At 44.2% G+C, this 21,695-nt stretch overlaps 1 protein-coding gene across 3 annotated transcripts in view; it reads right to left on the bottom strand.

Annotated features, from left to right (window-relative positions):
• Window positions 1–21,695, bottom strand: part of MAML3 (mastermind like transcriptional coactivator 3) — a 354,592-nt gene that overhangs the window by 10,854 nt on the left and 322,043 nt on the right. For all 3 annotated transcript variants that reach the window (XM_006123998.4, XM_006123997.4, XM_075929926.1), the window contains one exon: window positions 191–436. In XM_006123998.4, the coding sequence (XP_006124060.1) occupies window positions 191–436 (246 nt within the window). The remainder of the gene's footprint in view (window positions 1–190; window positions 437–21,695) is intronic.

Raw genomic sequence — 21,695 nt, 5'->3', positions numbered from 1 at the left:
CTTGTCAGGGATGGTCTAGGGTGCTCAGTTCTGCCATGAAAGCAGGGGACTGGCTGGCTGACCTCTTCAAATCCCTTCCAGTCCTATGTTTAAAAAAAATAAAGACAAGAAAAGGCTGTGCTGTGCTGCCTCCATTGCCCCTGTTCTCATGTGTGTACTGTACTGTCTGAAATACAGAAGTGCATAGTACCTGCTCTGCCAGGATCTGCTGCTGCTGCTGCCTTTGCTCCCTTAGAAACTGTTGCTTCTGTTGCTCCATCACGTGGAGCTGGGCCCGTTGCTCAATCAGCATCTGCTTCATGATGGCTGCTTGCGGCTGGTTTCCCAGGAAACTGGGACCTCCAGTGTTTGCACCTGTGACCACATTGCTGGAGCTTGGTGGGACAGAGGGCTGCATAGGGCCTGTGGTCCGAGAAAGTCCCACCGGATGCTGTTCCTGTATAAAAGAAAGTGATACAGTTTCACTATAGTGTACGCCACATACAAAGGGAAAATATGGACCAGGAACAATAAGTGGTTGACTCACTTGTGAATCTAATAGACCTTTGAAAAAAGAAAGAGACCCCTGAAAAAAACCCATGCTCAAATAACCAATTTCATATAGCACATTCCCAAACGGAATAGACATTAGATTGAATTATACTTAACACCACAGAAACTTACATTGAAAACTCTACATAGAAGTTAATTATTAAGATCCTTACAACTGCCTTGGCACAAAGGACAGAATTTATTTCTATTTTACAGATGGGAAAAGTGAGGCAAAGAAGTGTTTTGACACATTGTCAATTAACAGCAGTGCTGGGTTTTACCAGGATTTTCAAACTCCAGCTCTGAATTCATTCCTAAGTATTGCCAACTGCAGGCATCCAATATATGTGAATTAGGACCCCAAAATAAAGAGATTTTCTTTACAATCACGAGAACAAGAAGAGGTGGGTTCTTTTCATTTTCCTTCAGGTTTCTAAGCTTCTAGGTGTCATGTTTTCAAACTGTTTTTCTCTACACTCATGAGGCTGAGAAACTGTCTTGAAAAAACAAGTAACAACCATACAAGGAAACGGAGATTCTCACATCATTTGACTCCAGTAGCTTTAAGAAAATCACTGACTACTAGGGATGTGAAAGTGTAACCGTGTACACGGTTAATCGATGAGCTTGGGTAACATGCACGGTTACACATAGCCTCTCCTCTGACCCCCCACGCTGCTACCTCTGTATCAGGGACAGCAGCACAGGGTGCAGGCGGGAGCCGGTACCCACGGGGAACTGGCTTTTAAATCGGCTCCCCCTGCGCACCAACTCTAGCGCCAGCTGCTACCTCTGATACAATAGGGGAAGCAGGAAATGGTGCATGTGGGGAATAAACGAATTTTAACATCCCTACTAACAATCGGAAGACTTGAAATAAAATCTTGAGAAGAAACAACACTGATTCCTGGAGACCACAGCAGAGTTTGGGATTTAGCCACAAAATAGAATAATTTAAGGTTCAAATCCCAATCCCATTGTGAGAGCTCAGGGCTGAGGAGGAGAAGAAGCAGGAAACCATTGTGACATGGGTTCTTCTGCCTAAGATGATACCATATTCCCCCTCTGCCTCCCATCTAATATGTTGTAAAGGTGTGTTGGGGTATGGCCTAAAAATGGAGAGGCAGGCTGGATTTCAAGGTCACTCTGACATCTATTCACTCTCAGCCTATCACCTTGTCCCCCTCACCTATTTCCTGTGGAACTGCACATAGTGTTTGACCAGAGCTGAGGAGGGGACTGGGAGGATCTTCCTTACCAGCTCTGTGAGCAGCATTTATCCTGTTTTCCAAAGGTGATCTTTTGACTAGAAGGTTCTGTTAGGGTGCTTTCCAAGAAGTCAGTGCCTAAGGCTTGTCCACACTTATAGTGCTGCATCGCTGCTGTGGCCCTTAGTGAAAATCCTATCTTATGCTGACTAGGGATGCCAATGTGTAGTCCACTATATGATCAACCAGTAAGCCTGGGTTTATCTTTTAATCTTATCAATTTACTCGCATGCTCCCCCCTTGATGCCTCTGTATCAGAGGCAACGGGGGGAGGGAGGCGAATGGGAGTTGGTGTCCGTGAGGAGCTGGCTTTAAGCAGGCTCCCCACAAACACTGGATCCACCTGCCCCCCCCACCCCTAAGCTGCTGCCTCTGATACAGAGGCAGCAGTGTGAAGGGTGAGGGGGGCAAGCTGGAGCCGATACATGCTAGGAGCTGGCTTTTGGGTCTCCGCATGTGTTGGCTCTGCAGACCCACCTGCCCCTCTGCTCACTGCTTCCTACAGAGGCAGTGAGAGGTGGCAGGGAGGAGTTAGTCCTGGGGGGAGCTGGCTTAAAAGCCAGTTTCCTCCAGCATCAGCTCCACAGTGCTACCTGCCCCACCCAGCACTGCTAACTCTATCAGAGGCAGGCAGGCAGGGGAGGCTGCCGCAAAGCAGCCTCTGTCAGCAGGGAGCTTGGCCCCTCTATGGACAGGGGCTGCTACCATCCCACGCTGCTGCCTCTTGTCTGCACAGGGAGTTGGTTTTTAAACGGTTTTCCCTTGCGGCCCAGCTCCTGCCTGCAACTGCACACTGCTGCCTCTGATATAGAGGCAACAGCGCAGGGTGTTGTTGGGGGCTCCCCAGGAGTGGGGCCAGGAGCACACTGGCTGCTGGCCCCGCCCCCAGGGACTATCTAATAGTTGTGTAACCGATGAGATTTCATACGGTTACACGACAATTACATCATATTTAACATTCCTACTGCTAACAGGAGAGCTTTGTCCATTGGTGTCAGTACTTCCCATCTCCAAGAGGCTGCAGCTTATGTGTATGGGAGAAGCCCTCCCATCAACACAGCATTAACGTCTCTGAGAATTCGGCCAATATAACTATTTGCAACACCCTTGAGCGACAGTTAAACTGACATAGGTTGTTAGTGTACACCACCGCTAATTCCAAGAAATCTACAAAGCCAGAGCGACATATTTCATGAACCCTGCTTCCCTCAAAATTCAGGTACATTATATGAAATCTCTAGAGGCTGTGCCCATCTAACAAGGCCCAGTGCACCCCCAAACTCCACTGAATCCATGAGTCAGGGGCTTCAGTGTCACACAGGACCCTCCGCCTTGAGTTACAATGCAGCTCCATTTATTAGTCTGGATGTCTCCTGTTACTACAGGCAGCCCCCACAAGGGAAGAGAACGAGAACGCCCGTTTCTGCGTTTTTGAAAATGGCCAGTGCTGTTGTTCTATCTCTGTGCCAGCAGATGGTGATATCTGCCTGATCCTCCACCGTTCCGCCCAGCTTGGTGACTGCTGCCCTGATTCTCCCTCTCTCTCTTCCCCCCTACCCCCACGCTTGCAGATGGCTTAATCATGACTACTGTTCCCCCCCCCCCCCGCGCACACCCCCTCAGTACGTCTGGGATAATGCTGCTAACGTAGAGCTAGGCAGTCAAGTGTTACAGCGTAGGGCAGGTAGCCTGGCAACTGAGAGTATAATACCGAACAGATGGTGTTCGTACAGCATGATGGACATCACACACGACAGCCTGAGACAATCCAGGGATTCCCTGGTGATTTGAGGCCCTCTTTACACAAAATGAGCTCTCTCACCATTGCCATGTATCTGTTGGGTGTCCCTCCCCCCTTTTCTCTCCTTGACATCTAACCAGCAAACTGGCTCCCTATTATTCACTTTACCTGTAGCCCAAAGGGCATGTTATTTGTTGATGGTGGAGGCAACACGCTGAGGTTTTAAATCAGGGTGCCCTGAACTAGATACTGAGGCTTGGCTATGCTGAGCAAGGAGGAGGAGGAGGGAGCTTTCTGAATCTTTGTTTCCAATCAGGGCCTTGGCTTTCCCCAGTGAAAATAATTGGAGGTTGGGGGGAAAGGGATGCATGAAAAAGAGAGAGAGGGAGTTTTGTGGCATGCCAGGGTGTGTACCTTTTAAGACTTTAAAATACAATGGGTCATTTGCAGGACATTGTGATTCATATCTGAACGATCTATTCCAATACCCCCAGGTGTTCTTTAAGCCCTTTCCACAGCAGGGATGTTTGAAAGGGCACTTAAAGAAGACAGTAATAGATAGGAAACCTCACACCCCAAATCCCTCACCCCACCCTGCTTTCCCAAACAAAGAAACAAACAACTCTTCCCCCTGGTGAGAGCTGCAGGCAGAACTGCAGTGCACTGTCTCAGACTCCAAATTCAATGCGATACTGAGGGGACTCCTGACACTTCTTCTACAGAGCATGCTGCTATTTACTAATGAGCTCAGGAAGCAGAGACATACCCAGGCTGTCAAATTTCCAAGCACCAAACAACACATAATGTATGTCTGTGGTTGGGAAGGAAGCGGGGGAAGAAGGAGCAAAACTCTAGGAGAATTTTCAGAGGGAGAAGAGAAAAACAAAAGACAATAGTCTTTCTGCTACAAAATTTACCAAGACATAACAATAGGCATATATAAGAGAATCAAAACAGCACTCACTCCCCTATCCCACACCAAGTGAGGGCGCCCCTGAGTTTTATTCAATAAATAATGGATTTATTCAATCTTTACATATTTGACCAATTTCCCTGGCATTTCCTGACCACCAGTGTCCCTGCTAGCAGTGATTTATGGGTGAGGAAATAGGATTTGTAGAGCTGAGGACAGGGCATCTCTCTGGCCTATAGACACTACCAGCTTGCATGATGTGTCTATGCTTACAGCTGCTGTAGCACTCAGTGAAGAAGCTGTCTACTGGGATGGTAGACTTCTCCTTGTGCAGATACTCCACCTTCCACAGAGGCAACAGCTATGTCAATGAGAGAAACCCTCTGGTTGACAGAGCACTATCTACACCAGCAGTTCAGTTGGTCGGTATAACTGTACTGCTGAGCAGTTTGCAGGGTGGATTAAAAAGATCTAGGGAAAGATCTAGGACAAGCATTCAAGGCTCTTACAGGCTGGCCTGTGGCTCTCTCCATAATTTGCAGGCACCCTCCAATATGAAAACTACACTGAGCTAAAGTCATACTCCCAGAGAGGGCACAGTCTACATGTGTCTAAAGCCAGCCCAGGCTCTCCGGATGGAGGCCGAAGCCTGAAGTCACACTGTCGGGATTGTTGTGCTGGTGAAAGCAGTGTACAGATTAGAACCATGCCACAGTAGTGTTGTACAGCACCCTGCTGGCTGTTATCATGTGCTGAATGCTGACAGGGTGTAGACTGAGCTGTGCAGAACACAGAAGAAGCATATCTCCTTCCCTAGGGAGTTTTCAATCTAAAAGCAAAGCAGAAGAATCCCACTGGAAACACCATACCAGCTCCTTCTGGCTCCTGAGTGCTGTTGTGGTGACACGAGGAGCAGGAGTGAGAGAATCCATTTTAAAGGCTGCAGTTTAGGAATGATTTGAGCTAGTGATAGCAGCAGAGCCAGGCCAAGGAATGACCATCTGGGAAAACACCAAACATAAAGGATTTTGAAATAAATGGAATGGGTATATGCTGCGTATCAACTATAGCACTCAGATAATAAGGCAACAAGCACTTTATAGCCAGGGAAATGCAGAAATGGAACTACATGATGGATATCATACTATGGGTGTGATAATACTTTGAAGGCAGTCAGTTACAATGGTCTGGAGTAGGGTATAAATAACTAAGCAGATGCAGCAGATACAGATTAAAAAGCAAGAGGGTCTGAATAAATAAGGAATATTAAAATAGAAAATATACCAAGGATCATGGTAAATGCCTGGGAAAGCACAAACCTTTCCTACAAGTCATTTGCCATCCTGAGCAGGGAAGATCCCCGTTATCAATATTGGCATTTTTTACAAAGGTTACAAAATGAGACCATATAATCACGAGAAAAAAATCCAGTATCTCCCTTTGGAATCTACTCAAGTATTAGGAACAGAGCTTCACCTCAGAAAATATAGGGTTGTTGTTGGTTTTTTTTTTAATAATTTCTGCTTTTGGTTATAAAAGCTTCAGGAACCTCCCTTTCTCTTCTGCATTCTCCTTGATTCAAAAGAAATGGAGGATTTGCTGCTCATTTCTATCCATCCATTTATATGGTTTTCAACTTCAGTGTCTGAGCATCTCATAATCACCTGGGCATTTTATCCTGGGAGATTGAGAAGTACTGGTCTAATTTGCATATGGGAAACTGAGGCACACAACAGCTGAAGTGACTTACTCAAGGTCATTCAGCAAGTCTGCGACTGAGCTAGAAACTGAACTCTAGTCTCTCAAGCCCAGTAACTTATTCTCTACCATCCTTCTTACCTTTTCAATGGCTTCTACTGCCATGTGCCTTGCTGTACCTACCAAAGTTCCTTTTCCACTCCATCACTGACTATTCACTTATTTACTTTCTCATTCCTCAATATTCAATTTATGCACAGGTAGTGTGGGGAGGGGTGGGGGTTTTGTAGATAAATTTACAAAAAGCATGATTTCACATGTGGAGAGGGATGAACACAGCTAGTCTTGACTTAACCTGGCTTCCCTTCAGACAAAAACTCTGTAATACAAGTGGCTTGTCTTTCTTCAGTGTTAGAAAGTGCCTGGCACATAATGGGAGCTATTATTGTTAGATAAATAATAATTACATCAATACTTTTAATCTTTTCTGAAGCCTAAACTTTAGACACAATCTTGCAACCATGAGCTTAACACAACTGGGCCTAATACTCCACTCAGTAAAATCTCTTCAATTGTTCCATACAGCAGCTAGGTCACCTGGTTACTCATGGGCCTACATAATTTTTGGCACCAATGTGAAATAACAAACTTTAGATTCACTTACAACATAAACCCTTTGAGTTGGATCAGTGTCTGTGCGACTGGAGTAAAATAATATCACCCCATCAGCCCAGTCCCTGAAAGTGAATGCTAGAGTATAACATGGGAAAGTAGGATCAGGCCTTTCTGCCTGAAGGTTGGGTTTTCAAGGACTTTTTCAGAACAAATAAGACAATACAATTTGTCCACATCTCTACTTGGAACAGATATTCCCTGAAGGGCTCTCTGCTGAAATGTAGCTCTTAGATATTTAGGTTGGGGTTTTGAAAAAAAAAAAAAGTCCTGGTTTAAACGTTTCCTCCCCCGTGCTGTGTTTGAGAGCTGGTTGAACACATTCACACAGCAGTGTAACTGTGTTGTGTCACCTGCACAGTGGAACAGAGCAGCTGCTACAGCTTCTAAGCAGCCTGTGTCACAAAGTGCAGCACATTAGTGATCTTTCAGCTGCTCTATGAATTGAGCCCTTTTACCCACCCTATCTGCCTGCTACTTTCTTTCTTTGCTTGGAAAAAAAAATGTCAGCTGTCTCTGGGCAAAGCTGATTGCAAAGGCTTTTTCCTACCATCCCACCGCCTCTTCTCTCCCCCCTCTTCCCCCCCCCCCCACCGGTTCTGATGAAGTCATCAAGCTAAAGATTGCATAACTGATGCATAGGACTATCTTGTGTTATACTGGGAGATGGGCCAACTGCTTCCATTTATAGACAACAGCACTGCCATGCTGCCAAACGGAGCCCTTTCCTGCAGCCACTACAAGGAAAAAGAAAGCGGGGGGGGGGGGGGGGGGAATCAGGAGCCAGAGGTCATGCTGTGAAGTGACATCACTAGGAGCGTCCTCCAACAATCCCCACCATGGAACAGCCTGCGGGGGCAGTAGTTTGAGACCAAACCAGACTTACTTCAAAAAGACACTTAAATAATGATCGTTCTGGCTCCCTTACACACACATGCACTCTGCTGCACGTCCAGGGATGTCACCTAATTTTGTATCACATTACACAATCAAGTCCATTCCAGGATATTTTTCAAAAAGTCAGAAAATAAGACAATGGACATGCACACCAGCTTTCAGTGGTTCTCTTCTAAGCACAAATCTGAAGACTATTACAAATGTGTTACTTCTTGCACAGATTATTGATGGGTACAGGAGCTTAGATTTATGACTCATGCCCCGTATCTTCAGTTTTGATATTTACCAAGTAACCCCCATATTAAGGCCAAACACATTAGTCTGTCTCCTGGAATATTTTATACTGCTTTCCGTGCTCCAGCATCTGGGATGGGGGAACCAACGCCTCAGTAACAATATACAGTAAAACTCTAGTTGTCCGGCATCCAGTGGTCTGGCACTATTGCTAGTCCGGCACCACCTGGAACCCAGAAGTGCTCTGGCCAGCCGGACAATTGGAGCTGCTCTGCCCCGGGCTTCCCCGAGTCAGTCGCTGGTCAGTTTCAGCAGCAGCTGACTTGGGGACGCCTGGGGCAGAGCAGCTGGGGTGCTACTGGGTTGGTACCACAGCGCCGCCCCCCCATCCCCTCCACCCCAGACCCTCTCATAGCCCCCCCTTCTGATCTGGCATATCTGATAATCCAGCACCCCCTGGGTCCTAAAGGAGCCGGATTATCGGAAGTTTATTGTACTTTATTACCTGCCAGGCTGTCCACACCACTACTGTCAGGTTCAAAGCAAATCATCAAGCCAGCTGCACAGTTCTTACAGCAACGTTGGATAGATTTTGCACTGTGTACTCATCCCCTGGCTCAAGCCTGACAAATGCACTTTCCTCCTTCTGTAGTCTCTTGTGGAGAGACCCCGCTACGTGAGAGAAAACTACCTAGTCCGGAGAAGAATATGGAGCTCTTTCCCTGACAAAACACTTTTTTGCCAACAAAATACTTCTACTCTCTGTGAGCGGAGTTTGCGTTGTCAACAGAAGAGTGCTCCTGCTGACACCAGTTTACATTGCCACTTGCAGTGGCAAAACTTTTGTCTTTCAGGGGAGGGTTTTTAAAGCACCTGTGAACAGCAAGGTTTTGTCGCTCGGCTGGTAGTGCAGACATAGCTTCGGCTAGGATATGGCAGCTCTGCAGCTGGCAGTGAGCCTCACAGCCCAGGAAGACAGACTTGCGCTAACCTGGACCCTCCACTGACTGTGAGTGGAATGCTGGGTGCCAGAGAGCAGCCCCGGCCTGTGCCCCTGCCTTCCTGGGGCTCACCACCCAGGGCAAGTGGAGTGTACGAGGTTCCCCATAATTTCAGCATGGCCTCCCTGAAATTAGTGGAAGCAGGCCTGCCCTTCCTGTTAAAAAATGTTCAAAATAGGCACTAAATGCATCCCCAATGAGGACGGTTTTATGTCCCTCTTGGTTCACTTCAGCCAATGGATGTGGCAAGAACAGAGTAGCTTGTACAGTTTCAAAAGGTATGTATGCATTCAAACAAAATGTGTTTTAATACAGCCACATGTGTTGTTATACATCTAGGCCAGATGTAGGCAAACTGTTTGACCTGAGAGCCACATCGGGTAGGGAAACTGTATGGAGGGCTGGGTGGAGAAGGCTGTGCCTCCCAAACAGCCAGGAGTGGCCCAACTCCCCTCCCCTGGTACCCTCACACCCCCTATCCATCCCCCCACACCCCTCACCTCTTGACTGTCCCCTAGAACCATCTCACCCCCTATCTAAGCTCCTGCACCCTGGTCTCCAGGACCCCTGCCCCTAACCAACCTCCTCTGCTCCCCACCACTTGACAGTCCCCCCTCCCCGGACCCTCAACCTGTTATCCAATCCCCCTTGCTCCTCACCTCCAATGGCACCACCCAAGTGTGTGAATGGCAATGCCAGCCTCATATGGGAGAAATTCATGGCTCGGGCTGGCCTCAGGAGGTCTCACATGCAGTGGGGTTGGTGAGCCCCTTTAGGAAAATACAGTCACCCTAAGGGAAGTCTCCATTTTAAAACAAAATATTAACATTTTATATATACTATCTCACACACAAAAAAAGTATTGCAATGTACTTCAGTGCAAGCTAAAGGCATGTTCCTCTTTTCCCCTGGAAATATCTCTGTTGATTGATTAGTAATGCTGGTGTCCCTTGCTGTGGAAATGACCTTAATCTATAATTCTGCTATAATTGTGGCAGCCCTAAAATGCAAGGCCACTTTTAGTGGCGTGGGACCATTATGAATAACTGGAAGAATTACATAAAAAACAATGAATGGTCCTACAGCACTTTAGAGACTAACAAAAACTGTAGATAGTATCACACAAATACATTCATTTAAGACTCTTGGTCTTTGATAAACCAACATGCACGCATGAACATATATGCTGCTCTACAACACTGAAATCACCAACAGGCTCTGTAAAGTGGATTGCTTCATGTATTTGTTCTGCCATCTAATCTAAGGGAGGAGCTACAAATCTCTCCTGTCTGTCTCTCCCACTCTCTCTGGGCCCCTGGTTGCCATGGTCTTTCTTATAGTATCTGCGGGAACAAGATCCCTCTGACGTTTGACACTGGACCTCTGCATGCAGCCAATTTGTTTTCTTTTCACCTCCCTTCCCTGCATCTCTCTTCTTCACGTCCTTAATATACTTTATTCATTCTGTAGAACAAATAGCATTTGTCAGACTATTATTTCTGTGTATTTATTTTTTTACTGAAAAGACTAATTTCTTTATGTCCCTCGACAAAGTATGCAACAAAAGATTCTAAATGAACTAGTACTTTCCTATCATCTAGGAGCTGAAGAGTGTCAGAAGTTCATCTCAAGGAATGCAAGGCCAAATTGGTTCCTAATTTTACCCTGTGGCCTGAGGAGCCAGAAGCACTCACTTTGAATGTTATTCTTGTATGTTCAGTGTTACAGCAGTGACTTCTGCAGCAAGGCAGCACTGGAATCTACACACCCTAAGCAGTTTGGAAATACAGTAATTTACAGAAATACTACCCAGTTAAAATTATATGTTAAACTAGTTTCCTTGCCTTCATTACTAGTATTATTTTTGATAATTAAACGTAACAAAACATCTTCATTAGTGAAATTAATCACTTTCACTTTTTTAGTTTTAGTTTCTAGGGAGTTTCACATTCTAATTCTCAGATGCAAACAAAATGCTACAATGACTGGGTTGCATATGCTATAAGGTGAGTATTTGAAAATAACCGATTTGAATGGAATTAAAACATTCTATTGGTCTTATTTAAATGAGACAAATTTAACCTATCTCGACAAAAAGTATGGAGAGGATCCCTGAAATAAATGAACAGTGAAACAGTAAAATACACATTGATATTTTTAAAGAGATTTGAGTACAACCCTGGTCAGTACTGATGTAAAGTGGTTACTATCTGCTATCTGTTCTGTTGTCTTGGTGAACTAGGTATGATGATGCCAATGGAGACCCAAGGGACAGGCCTACATCACTAAAAACACCTGATTGGCGACCTTGCTGGCATTCACACAGAAAGACGACTGAGCTCCTTGCTCATCCATAGACGTATCCTTTCACACCAGTACTGAAGCATGATTGTAGGTATTAAGGGGGGAGTTTGTACTGTTTCTATCTATGTGGCAGCTGCTCTGAAAATCATCAGAGTTCTACTGTCTCTAGTGCTTTCAATCACACAGCTTGCACCAGTATTAGGATTGATATGAAATATTGATTTTAGGATTATTTTAAAGGAATACATTCAGTGGGTTTACACCAGAGTTTAATCTGCCCTCTCCAATCTTTGGTCAATGACCAGCACTTATTCTCTATTACATGCAAACTAACTTCTTAACCCCATTCTGTGTTACATAAGGGTTAAAGGAGTGATACTTATTTTGGAGAAACAAATTCCAACTGCACAGCTTTTACACTCCAAATATACCAGGAATACTGTAATTATTACAAAATGAAGCAATTATTGTAAGAAATGCTATCATGATGTCACACAGTATGTCTTACCACCCAGCAATAGAATGTAACCATCTTCAAGGAGCCAAAAAAGAGTAGCTGTAGTTCAAACCTGGCACAGCTTGACAGATTCTCCAGATGGTGTAAGTCAGAGTAGCACCATTGACTTCAGTGGAACTATGCTTATTTACACCAGCTAGAGATTTGGCTGATCCCGTCACATTTCCTAGACTTCAACAAGTAGGACAGCACTCAGGAAGCAAGCTACAGAGCAAATCATATCCTCAGAGGAAAGTAGGGTCCTAAAACAGGTGTCAGGCTGAGTTTCTAGCGTAGGGGTTTTAATGGTGGTCAATGACACTTTCCAGGCTCAGGTGCACCCTCAAACTAGAAAGAGAGAGGACTGTGTACACCAGAACAGAGGGCTGACAGCATAAAGCGGGGGAGACAACAGTAGAAAATGAGAGTAGGTGGAGGGTTTACACAAACACACGGGACCAACTGAAAGGGGAATGGACAGAAAATAACACAAGAAAAAAAAAGTTCTATAAAGAAAAGCTTCCAGTATATTCAGGAAACGATGCACCATTGGGAAAAAGCATGGTGCATGGAAAAGATGCCCTTCAGGAGCTTTGCAGCAGCAATGCTATTGCTTTAACTGGGCAGACATTTTCATAGTATAGGTCCAGTACTACAAAGAACTGACACCTTTCACTTGCAGTGCATTCACTGAGTATGGAAGGTACCAGAGTTGTTGACTTGAGTCCCACGACTTGAACTCAAGTCTGACTTAAGTCGCCTAGGTGACTCAACTTGAGACTCGACTCGGGTTCATTGTTTGTGACTTGAGACTTGCTAATTTTGTTAAATCGACTTGGTGAAAAAATTGTCCAAAAATGCCGATATTGATGGCTTGTACAAAAGTGACATGGCATTTTTTAAATTAAGACTTGAGACTCGACTTGGGACTTGACTCAAAAGTGACTTTAGGGACTCAAGACTCGACTTGAGACTTGAACTGTAGTGACTTGAGACTCGACTTGGACTTGACAATGATGACTTGAAGACAACACTGGAAGGTACTCAGCACTTTATGGGATCAGGCTTTAGAGTTGGGCTGAAATCTCTCCTGGATGGTTGTGGCCCTTTTTTGTATTGCAATGAATGAAAACTTGGCAATTAAGTCAGTGCTCAGCAAGGAGCATGTGGTTTGCCAGGGCTGAAAGAATACTGGCTGAGAAATAAAAGTACTGGCCCACAGGCTCTCTTTACCTTGCGTGGAGGGCACTTACCTGGGATGCTTGTGAGAGGCTGCAATTGCAAAACATTGTTTCTGTAGATGCAGAGGATCCCCTGGAATCTCCAGTGTTAAAACTATGGATCTTGGGATAATCATATGTAGTGACTATCTCTATATGTATGCCTCAAAGGCCTCTCTGACACCTGTGCTCTGTTGCCATTGGCCCTCCCTAACTACTGCCTGATGTGAAACCTTTAGTAATGTGATCAGGGTGCAGGTGCCAAGTTACCAATGCTCAGAGAAGAGCTGCATTGCCTTTGTCAGAATTCACACCACTTTGTCAAAGAAACATAGCACACTTGCTCCTTTGACTCCTCTCCCCTTCTCCACTGCCCATCAAACTATACTCTTGTGTGAGACCAAGCACACGCCATGGTGGCTGATGGGAGTCATCCCCATTTCTCTGGATTTTTATCTTTCTGTTCCACGATACATTGCATAACAGATAGAAGCACGTTGGCCATTAGGAACAAATGAATCCCACGTGTGTGCAATATATCAGCGGTTCTCAACCGCTGGTCTGCAGACTGGTGCCGGGCCGCAAACTGCTGGCCGCCAGGCCTCGGTGGCTGCTGGAGCTAAAGCCAGCTGTTTGCAGCAGCTCTGGGAGCCCAGGCTGGGGTATAGCCCAGCCCCCTGAGCTGCTGCACAACAGCCGGCTTCAGCACTGGCAGCTGCCATGTGGCAGGTGGCTGCAACAGCTGAAGCCAGCTGTTCACCGCAGCCCCTTGGTGGACCAGTAACATTTTATTTGCATATCTGCATATTCATTTGTTGCACAATAAATATGCAAATAAAATGTTACTGGTCCACAAAAAGTTTGTGAATGGGTTTACTGGTCCGCAGAATAAAAAAGGTTGGGAACCACTGCAATACATCACTTTCTTTGCAGATGAAAGCATGTGTTGAGTGTGGCTGTTTGGCTAAAATGCATTGAAATAAACACTTTCATTTATTACAAGTGACGACCTATTCAAATTAAAAGACAGATTTCTCCCCCATGCTCCTCCCTCACCTGGTGCCCTCATAAAAAGTCAGTGTAATTGGGCATCATGTGAGGAACGCCATTGGATGCCTCCTGCCAACCCATGCACAAACAGTCAAGCAGTGACTTTGAGCCACTATAGACAAGTATGGATCTTCTCCCAGTGACCCCATCCCACCTGATTTCCCTTGCACCTTGTCTCATCATCTCCCTTATTCTTCTCCTTAACCTCTGACTCCGGCTCTTTCCCTCAGAATAAAAACATGCTTAAGTCTCTCCTATCTTAAAACGTCCCACCCTGGACCCCATTTGGCCCTTTACCTACTGTCCCATCTTCCTTTCATCTCTAAGTTCACTGAATGCACCATGTACAATCACTGTGTGGAATTCCTCTCCTCCTCTTCCATCTTCATAGACTCTTCAATTTGGCTGCTCTCACTGAAGTCTCTAAGGAGCTCTTCTTAACTAAGGCTCTGAACCAGCACTTCATCCTTATCCACTTTGATCCGTCAGCACCTCTACTGCCATTGACAATGCTCTTCTTGAAGTCTTTTTTTCCTTTGGATTTTGAGACTTTGTTCTCTTCTGCTTCTTCCTCCTAGTTCTCTAATTGCCCCTTCAGTGGGGCTTCCTGAGGGCTCTGTCCTTCACCTCTTTTTCTTCTCTCTCAACACCTTACCTTGGGATAATCTCATCCCGAGACACAAATTCAACTACCATCTCTATGCTGTCAACTCTCAAAACAACTTCTCAACTCCAGACCTGTCGTCTTCTGTCCAAACTAAAATTTCAGCCTCTGTCTTGCCATCTGCTTCAAACACAAGGCTAACGCTAAAATAAAACTTGTATTCTCACCTCCCCCTATTGCTCCCCATGCTGCCTTTCTTGATCACCGTGGATAATACCACCATGATGCCTGTCACTCAGGAATCTGGATTGTAACCTGAATTTTAGGATCTTCAACCTTAACATATCTCTGGGTCCTCACATCCAAAATGTGTCTTAATCTTGCTAATTCTTCCTGCATAATATCTCTAAATTATAGCCTTTCCTAGCCATCCAGACAGGTAAACTCTTGCCCACTCTCTCATCGTTTTTCTTGCATCTCCATTATGATGGCTTTTCTCTGGCTTTAACAAATGCAATATTTTCCCTGCTCCTATCCATTCAGAACTTTGGCTGCAAATATCATTTCCTCACCCATCATCAGGAGTGGCCAGAGGCCGGCTGCGGCAGCTGGCACCCCAGGTGGAAGGCGCGATCAGCGCCTCCGCCTGCACGGCCATCAATGGCCGTGACGTAATCATCAGGCGCCCGGGCGCCCAGTGACGTCATCATAGGGCGCCCCAGGCCGGTGGCGCTCTAGGCGATTGCCTAGTCTGCATAGGCACATGGGCCGCCCCTGCCCATCACTTTGGCTACATCATACCACTTTTTGCATCTCTCCACAGGCTTCTAGTCCATCAAACGTAAACTACTGGTCTTCACTTTCAAAGCCATTTGTGATTTATCTCTACCCCACCTATCACCCTTGGAGATATGATTCCTACTTCCAACTGGCCCATGACGCCAGCCTCCATCACCCACTTGCTAAATTTTTAAACAAACACCTTTGTGCTTTCCCCAGGCTGCCCCTCATGCTCGGGAGGAGCTCTCCATAACCATCCACACAACTGCCACATTATAATCCTCCTTCAAATTTTCCTTTGCCATGATATCTACAGAAAACTTGACAGAGGTTAGGCCATTCTTGTGCTGAGAAGAATGCTTACCAAGTACTGTCTCAATGATTCCGCGGCTCCCCCGGGCTGGAAATGGCAAACCGGAGCAAATGAGAGCTGCAAGGTTCCATGGCTATGAATCCTTAAGGTAAACAAGGTTGCACAGACCCACTAGTGGCTTTCCCAAAGCTGGCCTGCAGCCTCCTTTGAGGAATGCTGAAATAGGCTGTAAGGCCTTTTGGGCACAGACTCTTCTTTTTTGTTCTGTGTTTGACTGGTACCTGGCATAATCGGATCCTGATCCATAACTACAATTCCTATGTGCTATGATATTATTTATTATTACTGATATAATTAATATTAATAATAAAGGCAATTATATATCAGACATCTGGGAACACTACAATATCAATGTACAATGGCTTCTTTAAAATAATGTAATATTAGGAGTGGGATTTTATGTACATAAACATCAGGAAATGCAAAGTTATGGGTCCCACAGCAATTGTAACAGCCTCAAATCTCAAGGCAGGAAAGTTATCGCCATCTACAATAACTGAGGATGCTGAACTCCAAGGAACCATCACTGCAGGAACCATAACTATGAACTTCCTAACTTCTGTGCAGATACAATCTCAACCATTCTCAGAGCTTTCTGCATTTAATTCTCAATATCAAAGTTAAATATCCTCCAAACAGAAATCAAAATTATGTTGTATAGTTAGTAACCAATCCTAGCAGGCGCTCTCAGCCCTCATCACAGAAACGGCTAATGGCAACAAGAAATATTTCCGTTCGCTTACGTGCTCTGGTAGCTGTCAAGTGAGGGGGGAATCTGCCGATCACAGAAATCTGGGAAGACATCAGTATGTCAGAACAAGTAAAAAGACTTGACATAGAGGGCACATTTTTGTTGAGCAATTTGCATTAGCACTTCTGGACAAATTCTACATTTCACATGCAATTCACAAACCAACAGCAGCACTGCTAATTGGTGCAGTTGCCACTCAAATGTGGCACTTTCTTTGAGCTATCACCAACGTGACTGAAGAATACTGAGTTTTGGAAAATGCAGTAATTATTTTACAGGGTTTGGGGTGTATTTTTTCCTCCCACCCATTCCATTTAATTAACTCCAAACCTCAAATAAAATCTGTAGAAAAACTCACAGCTCAGCAACTGCTGCTATTAGGAGAGTAAATGATTGCAAAGAATGATGACCCTTTTATTAATATGAAGTAACTGCAGGTGCCATAATGACACTGAATTTGATTGTGCCCTAAAGTGTCAATAGGGTGCCAAATGGTATTCTGAAAAAACAACAACAAATGGCACAATGTTGAGTGATTCCTAAGAATCCCAATCACCAAAGTGATGTTGTTTTCTGCACATCTCTAGTCTAAAACATTGACAAAACTGACAGACACTCTCTGCCTCTTCTTATGTGGCATTAGAAGCCCTTTAACTTTATATAGGAAAGATTTCTCATCCATCATTCTTAATCCTTTATAAAATCAAGTCCCCAGAGAAAATGAGAGATCTTCCATATTACTACTTTCTATTACCACTACTTAAAATGCTCAAGCAGCTGCTGCTCCTGCTCCACCAGAGGCAAATTTGGCTGATCTCTAGGAAATGGCCATTATCTTCCCTTTGTGTAGAACTTGCAGGGCTATTTTTAGGCCATCTTTCCTTTAGGCCTCTAAAGTATGAAATCCAGCTGAATGAATTTGATAGGCAATTGTGTACATTATCTGTGACGTATGCAATTCCAGAATTCACCTTTCTCTACCTATTGATTTAAAGTATATGTTTTGTAACTACAAGAAGAAAGGGAACAAACATACGGTTAAAGCTCCCTGCCTTAGCCAGCTCCTATATGCATTATAATTAAATTCCAGAAGAATAGATTAAAAATGCAATAGGTAGAAATGGGACCGAACCAAATACCCAGACCTGAATAGCTCTGAATAGGGAAAAAATTCAAATCCAGTTCTGAACGTAATATCTCCAGTGTACCTACATAGATAAACCTTGTATGTTTATGCACTGGTAATTTAGTTTCGCTCTGGCCTTGATCTCTCCCTCAGCTTTCAGTCCCTATCTCAGTGACCTGAGAATCCCACTCTCTTTCACTCCTTTCTCCCAACCTCCAAGGATTTTGTTTTTCAGTCTTGCTCCCTTTGAAGTCAATGATAAAACCCCTATTTATTTCAATGTTACAGGATGCCTGTTCCATTCTTTTGGATGAGTGGGCTGGATCTTTCTAAGGAATTCCCAACTATTTTGCTCCTGAATTAATCAGTGAGATTGCTGATAGTCTGAGCATAGTGCCTTCTCAATGCTCCCAGCCTGGTATGGAATGACTGAGTTTGAGCCTCCAGGACTGTATGCAGGGAAGGTGCAAAAGTACCCCTCTATGGTCCCCCAAGTAAGCATGCTCTGGCCAGCCAGGGAAGGCAGGAGCAGCACGCTGCCCGAGCCTCACTCCCCACATACTCTTACCAGCTGGGGAAAGGCTGGGGCTGATTTCCCCACTTACCTGAGGGATCACGAGGGGTGCATTCATACCCTTGCGGTCCATATTTACAAAAAAAGGCACCTCCCCCAGAAGTTCCTGCACGCCCGGCCTCAGACGTGGATCTCACACAACTGGGCAAGTTTGTAATAGAGAGTTCTTATGTGATTAATGCATCTTGTATTTCCTTCCTCTGTGCACTAGCATCAATGATTAAAATCTGATTTAGAGCCAATTATTTTGAGTGCCATTGTACAGTCTTCTTGTTTGGAAGTTGGTGTTATTTGCATCCTCCTCATGCTTTGCAGTGATAGCTGATGAAGCAAGAATTAACTGAACGTTATTTGTACAGTGACATAAGTGCCCTGCCTGGCGAGGGTATTTTTGCTTATCTTTTCACACAATCCCAATTGTTTTCTTCATGAATAAGTCTGACGTATTCCTTTAAAATCCATAAGATTTTCTCTTTCAGACTACGTTTTGTTTGCAGCTTGTCAACTGAAGTTGGGGAAAATTTGCAAGAGGAATCCATATATGGAAAATGAGTTTAATATCACCATTATCCACACCTACTGATTTGCATAAACAGAGCAGCATGGTTAGCAAACTACGAACCCCTTCTTTCTATTTACCTGAACTAGAATATTTACCAAGTGTTGCTCAGGTCCTTAACTCAATAATTTTGGGGGTTTTGGAAAATAAAATGAAAATGTACATGCTTCATTTAAATCATTGCTCTGGAGTGGGGGTGGGTATGAGAGGTTCAGTATTCAGGCTGCCTGGGAGAGAGGACTAACCCAGTCCTCTCTCACCATAGCAGCTTAGGGCCAGGGAAGAAGCACCTCTCTTCAGTGAGCACAGCTGAGGGAAGGGTTCATGTTCCTAGGCTGGGGCAGGTCCAGGTTCGTCTGTCTCCCTGGAATGGAGCAAACTGTGCACTTGCCCCTCTTCTCCCTGTTGAAGGGAAGCAACCAGCAACATCCCAATACAAATCAGGGCATGGAAACTTCAGCCCACCCTGCCCTCCCTAAAGGGTGCCCAGTGGGTAGGAGGCTTGGGGCTGTGACAGACCTGGGCGGGGCAAGCCCCCAGCCAGCCCCTTTCACCTACATGGTGACTCTGTCTCTTTTCTGTGTGGTTTATGAGACACAATCCCATTCCAAGCACATCCCATTTTCCTGGCACAATCAAACCCTTGCCTTGCTTTAAGTTATGATAAGAGGAAGCTGCGTATTTGGGGATCATAGCTCTTAACGTTTAGGAGAAGTTCTTTAACAAACAGACAAACTCCCTGAAATATATAGTACAATAATATTGCTTAGTGCGTGCTTTATCTCTCTTGTACACATCCACACCCACAGGGAGGAAGACATTTATGTGAGAACAACACAGACAGCATGCTTCTGCATCTTAAATCAAAATATATATCTATAAAACAAAGGATGATCCTCACTTTTATTTCTGCTGTCATTGGGCCACCCCGTACTGCCTTTTTATTAACATACTGAATTGTGGGTTTTTTTAGGTTCAGCTTCTCAACTGTTTATTACAAAATATCAAGCTAATAAGTACAGCTCTTTGTAATCATCTTGTTATTAACTGCAGTGCTCTATGCTATAATGCATATCCGTGGTATGTTAGCAATACAACTTGTTGAAGAGTGGGAGCATCTTAGGTTCAAAGCCACCCTTCTGTCTTTGCTTCCTACTGAATTATTCTTGTTAACTTTTTTTTTAAGTTGCTGCTGTAATTCTATCATTAACATCCTTAAAACCTTTTTCACATTAGTTACCCTTAATACAAAGAAAGGTTGTAAATATATTAGAAGGTACATCAATGGGTAATTACCCTTGCTTAAGACAAGTTTAACATGTCTTGATCTCTGTTTCAGCAGCATTGCTGGTTACTAATTACTGGACAGGTAATGAGTCACCTGAAGATCAACTGGGTTGGTTCTCTGGTACAATATTTCAGCTGGCAAGATATGGTCACAATATTTCAATTGAAGAATACATTCATTCTTAGTGAGATTCTGATCAAGTGGCCAGCAGACTTCCATGCAGTAATATGGGTGCTCTTGTTAGTGAGCAGAGCAACACATTTGTGCATTCAAATGGCCATGTATGAAGTTATCTGCTTGCATTCATAAATGAGCTTTTTAGTGTGAAGCTGAATCCTCCTGCAACATTTTTCAGGTACATTTGCGGAAGCCTACTGAAAATACAACTTTGTTGTGTTGTAACTTAAAATGCTACTCATGGAACAAGAAGCCCTGAAACAGCTGATGGTGTAACCAAAAGAATTAGAACAACAATCAAAATCATATCTGAAAATGCAGAAAGCAAGGGATTTACAAAAACTGCAGGGAAAGAATTTATAAAACTCCTTGTACTGATTGGGAATAAGAGGGAGGAAGTGGAGAAATCCAATTATTTACACTATTTGTACTACATTTGTACTTCATGACTGCTATTTTTCCTAGCTGATCTTTGCTTTTTCCAAAATGAAACTGCTTACAAAATAAAAATAAAATAAATACAAAGCCCTTCCATTTGTCACCCAAAGGCTGTGGCTAGATTGACAGGCAACAGTGAAAAGCTGCTACACTATTACGAAATGAAGTGGCTTCATTACAGTATGAAGGCTGGACCCCACAATGGGATTCAATAATTTTGGTAGCTGAAGTGAAGTGAATGAAAAGTATTAAAGAATCCCATATTTGGGATATTCTGGTCTTTACACAAGGAATAAAATTAATATTAGGTGTAAAAGCTGAGAGGCAACCAGGGTGACTTTAGTTGCCAAAATAAACTAAATTGCTCAATTAATCTAACTAACCCCTCCATGCAACCCCCCAAAAACTGCTCTGCTCTGGAAAAAACTCAGGTTGATTCTGCCCTTGTTTATCTGGCTGTGTGTTGGACTGAGGGTATATTTAGCTTCAGTGTGCTTGCAGGACTGCATCTTGAAGCTCAACAGGAAATCTCTGGAGTCAAAGCTAAAGATATCACTGGAAGCTCGGAAATTTATGACCAGCTGTAAAAGTGGAGCTTTGGTGGTCACAGTGCTGGAACAGTCTCCTTTTTAAATGAGAGAGAAGGCTGAATTAAACACTTCAATATACTAAGTTCATGGCAAGCAGGATGCACCCAACAACCTAAAAATAGCAATAGTGGCAGGCTCTTCTACAGCTCAAGTAATACTGAATTGATACCCAACACTGGCCTGTACTCACACAGAGGGGCTGGCTGGGGGAAGAATTCCAGAGATAGGGGAGGAGGAGAACTTAAGGCATGTGTGTGAATTGTTGCTGAAAGAGGAAAACGATATCCTCCTCCTGCTCTGAAACTTTAAGAAACCTAATAATCCTCCAAACTATTTCAATAGAAAGTAAATTAATCAATATGAATCTTTTAATTAATGCTACACAAATTGCAGCACCAAAATCTGCAGCA

Source organism: Pelodiscus sinensis, chromosome 5 (genome assembly GCF_049634645.1).
Source record: "Pelodiscus sinensis isolate JC-2024 chromosome 5, ASM4963464v1, whole genome shotgun sequence".
In the NCBI taxonomy this organism is placed as follows: Eukaryota; Metazoa; Chordata; order Testudines; family Trionychidae; genus Pelodiscus; species Pelodiscus sinensis.
The sequence above is the reverse complement of the archived record's forward strand: the minus strand, read 5'-3'. Positions and strand labels throughout refer to the sequence as shown.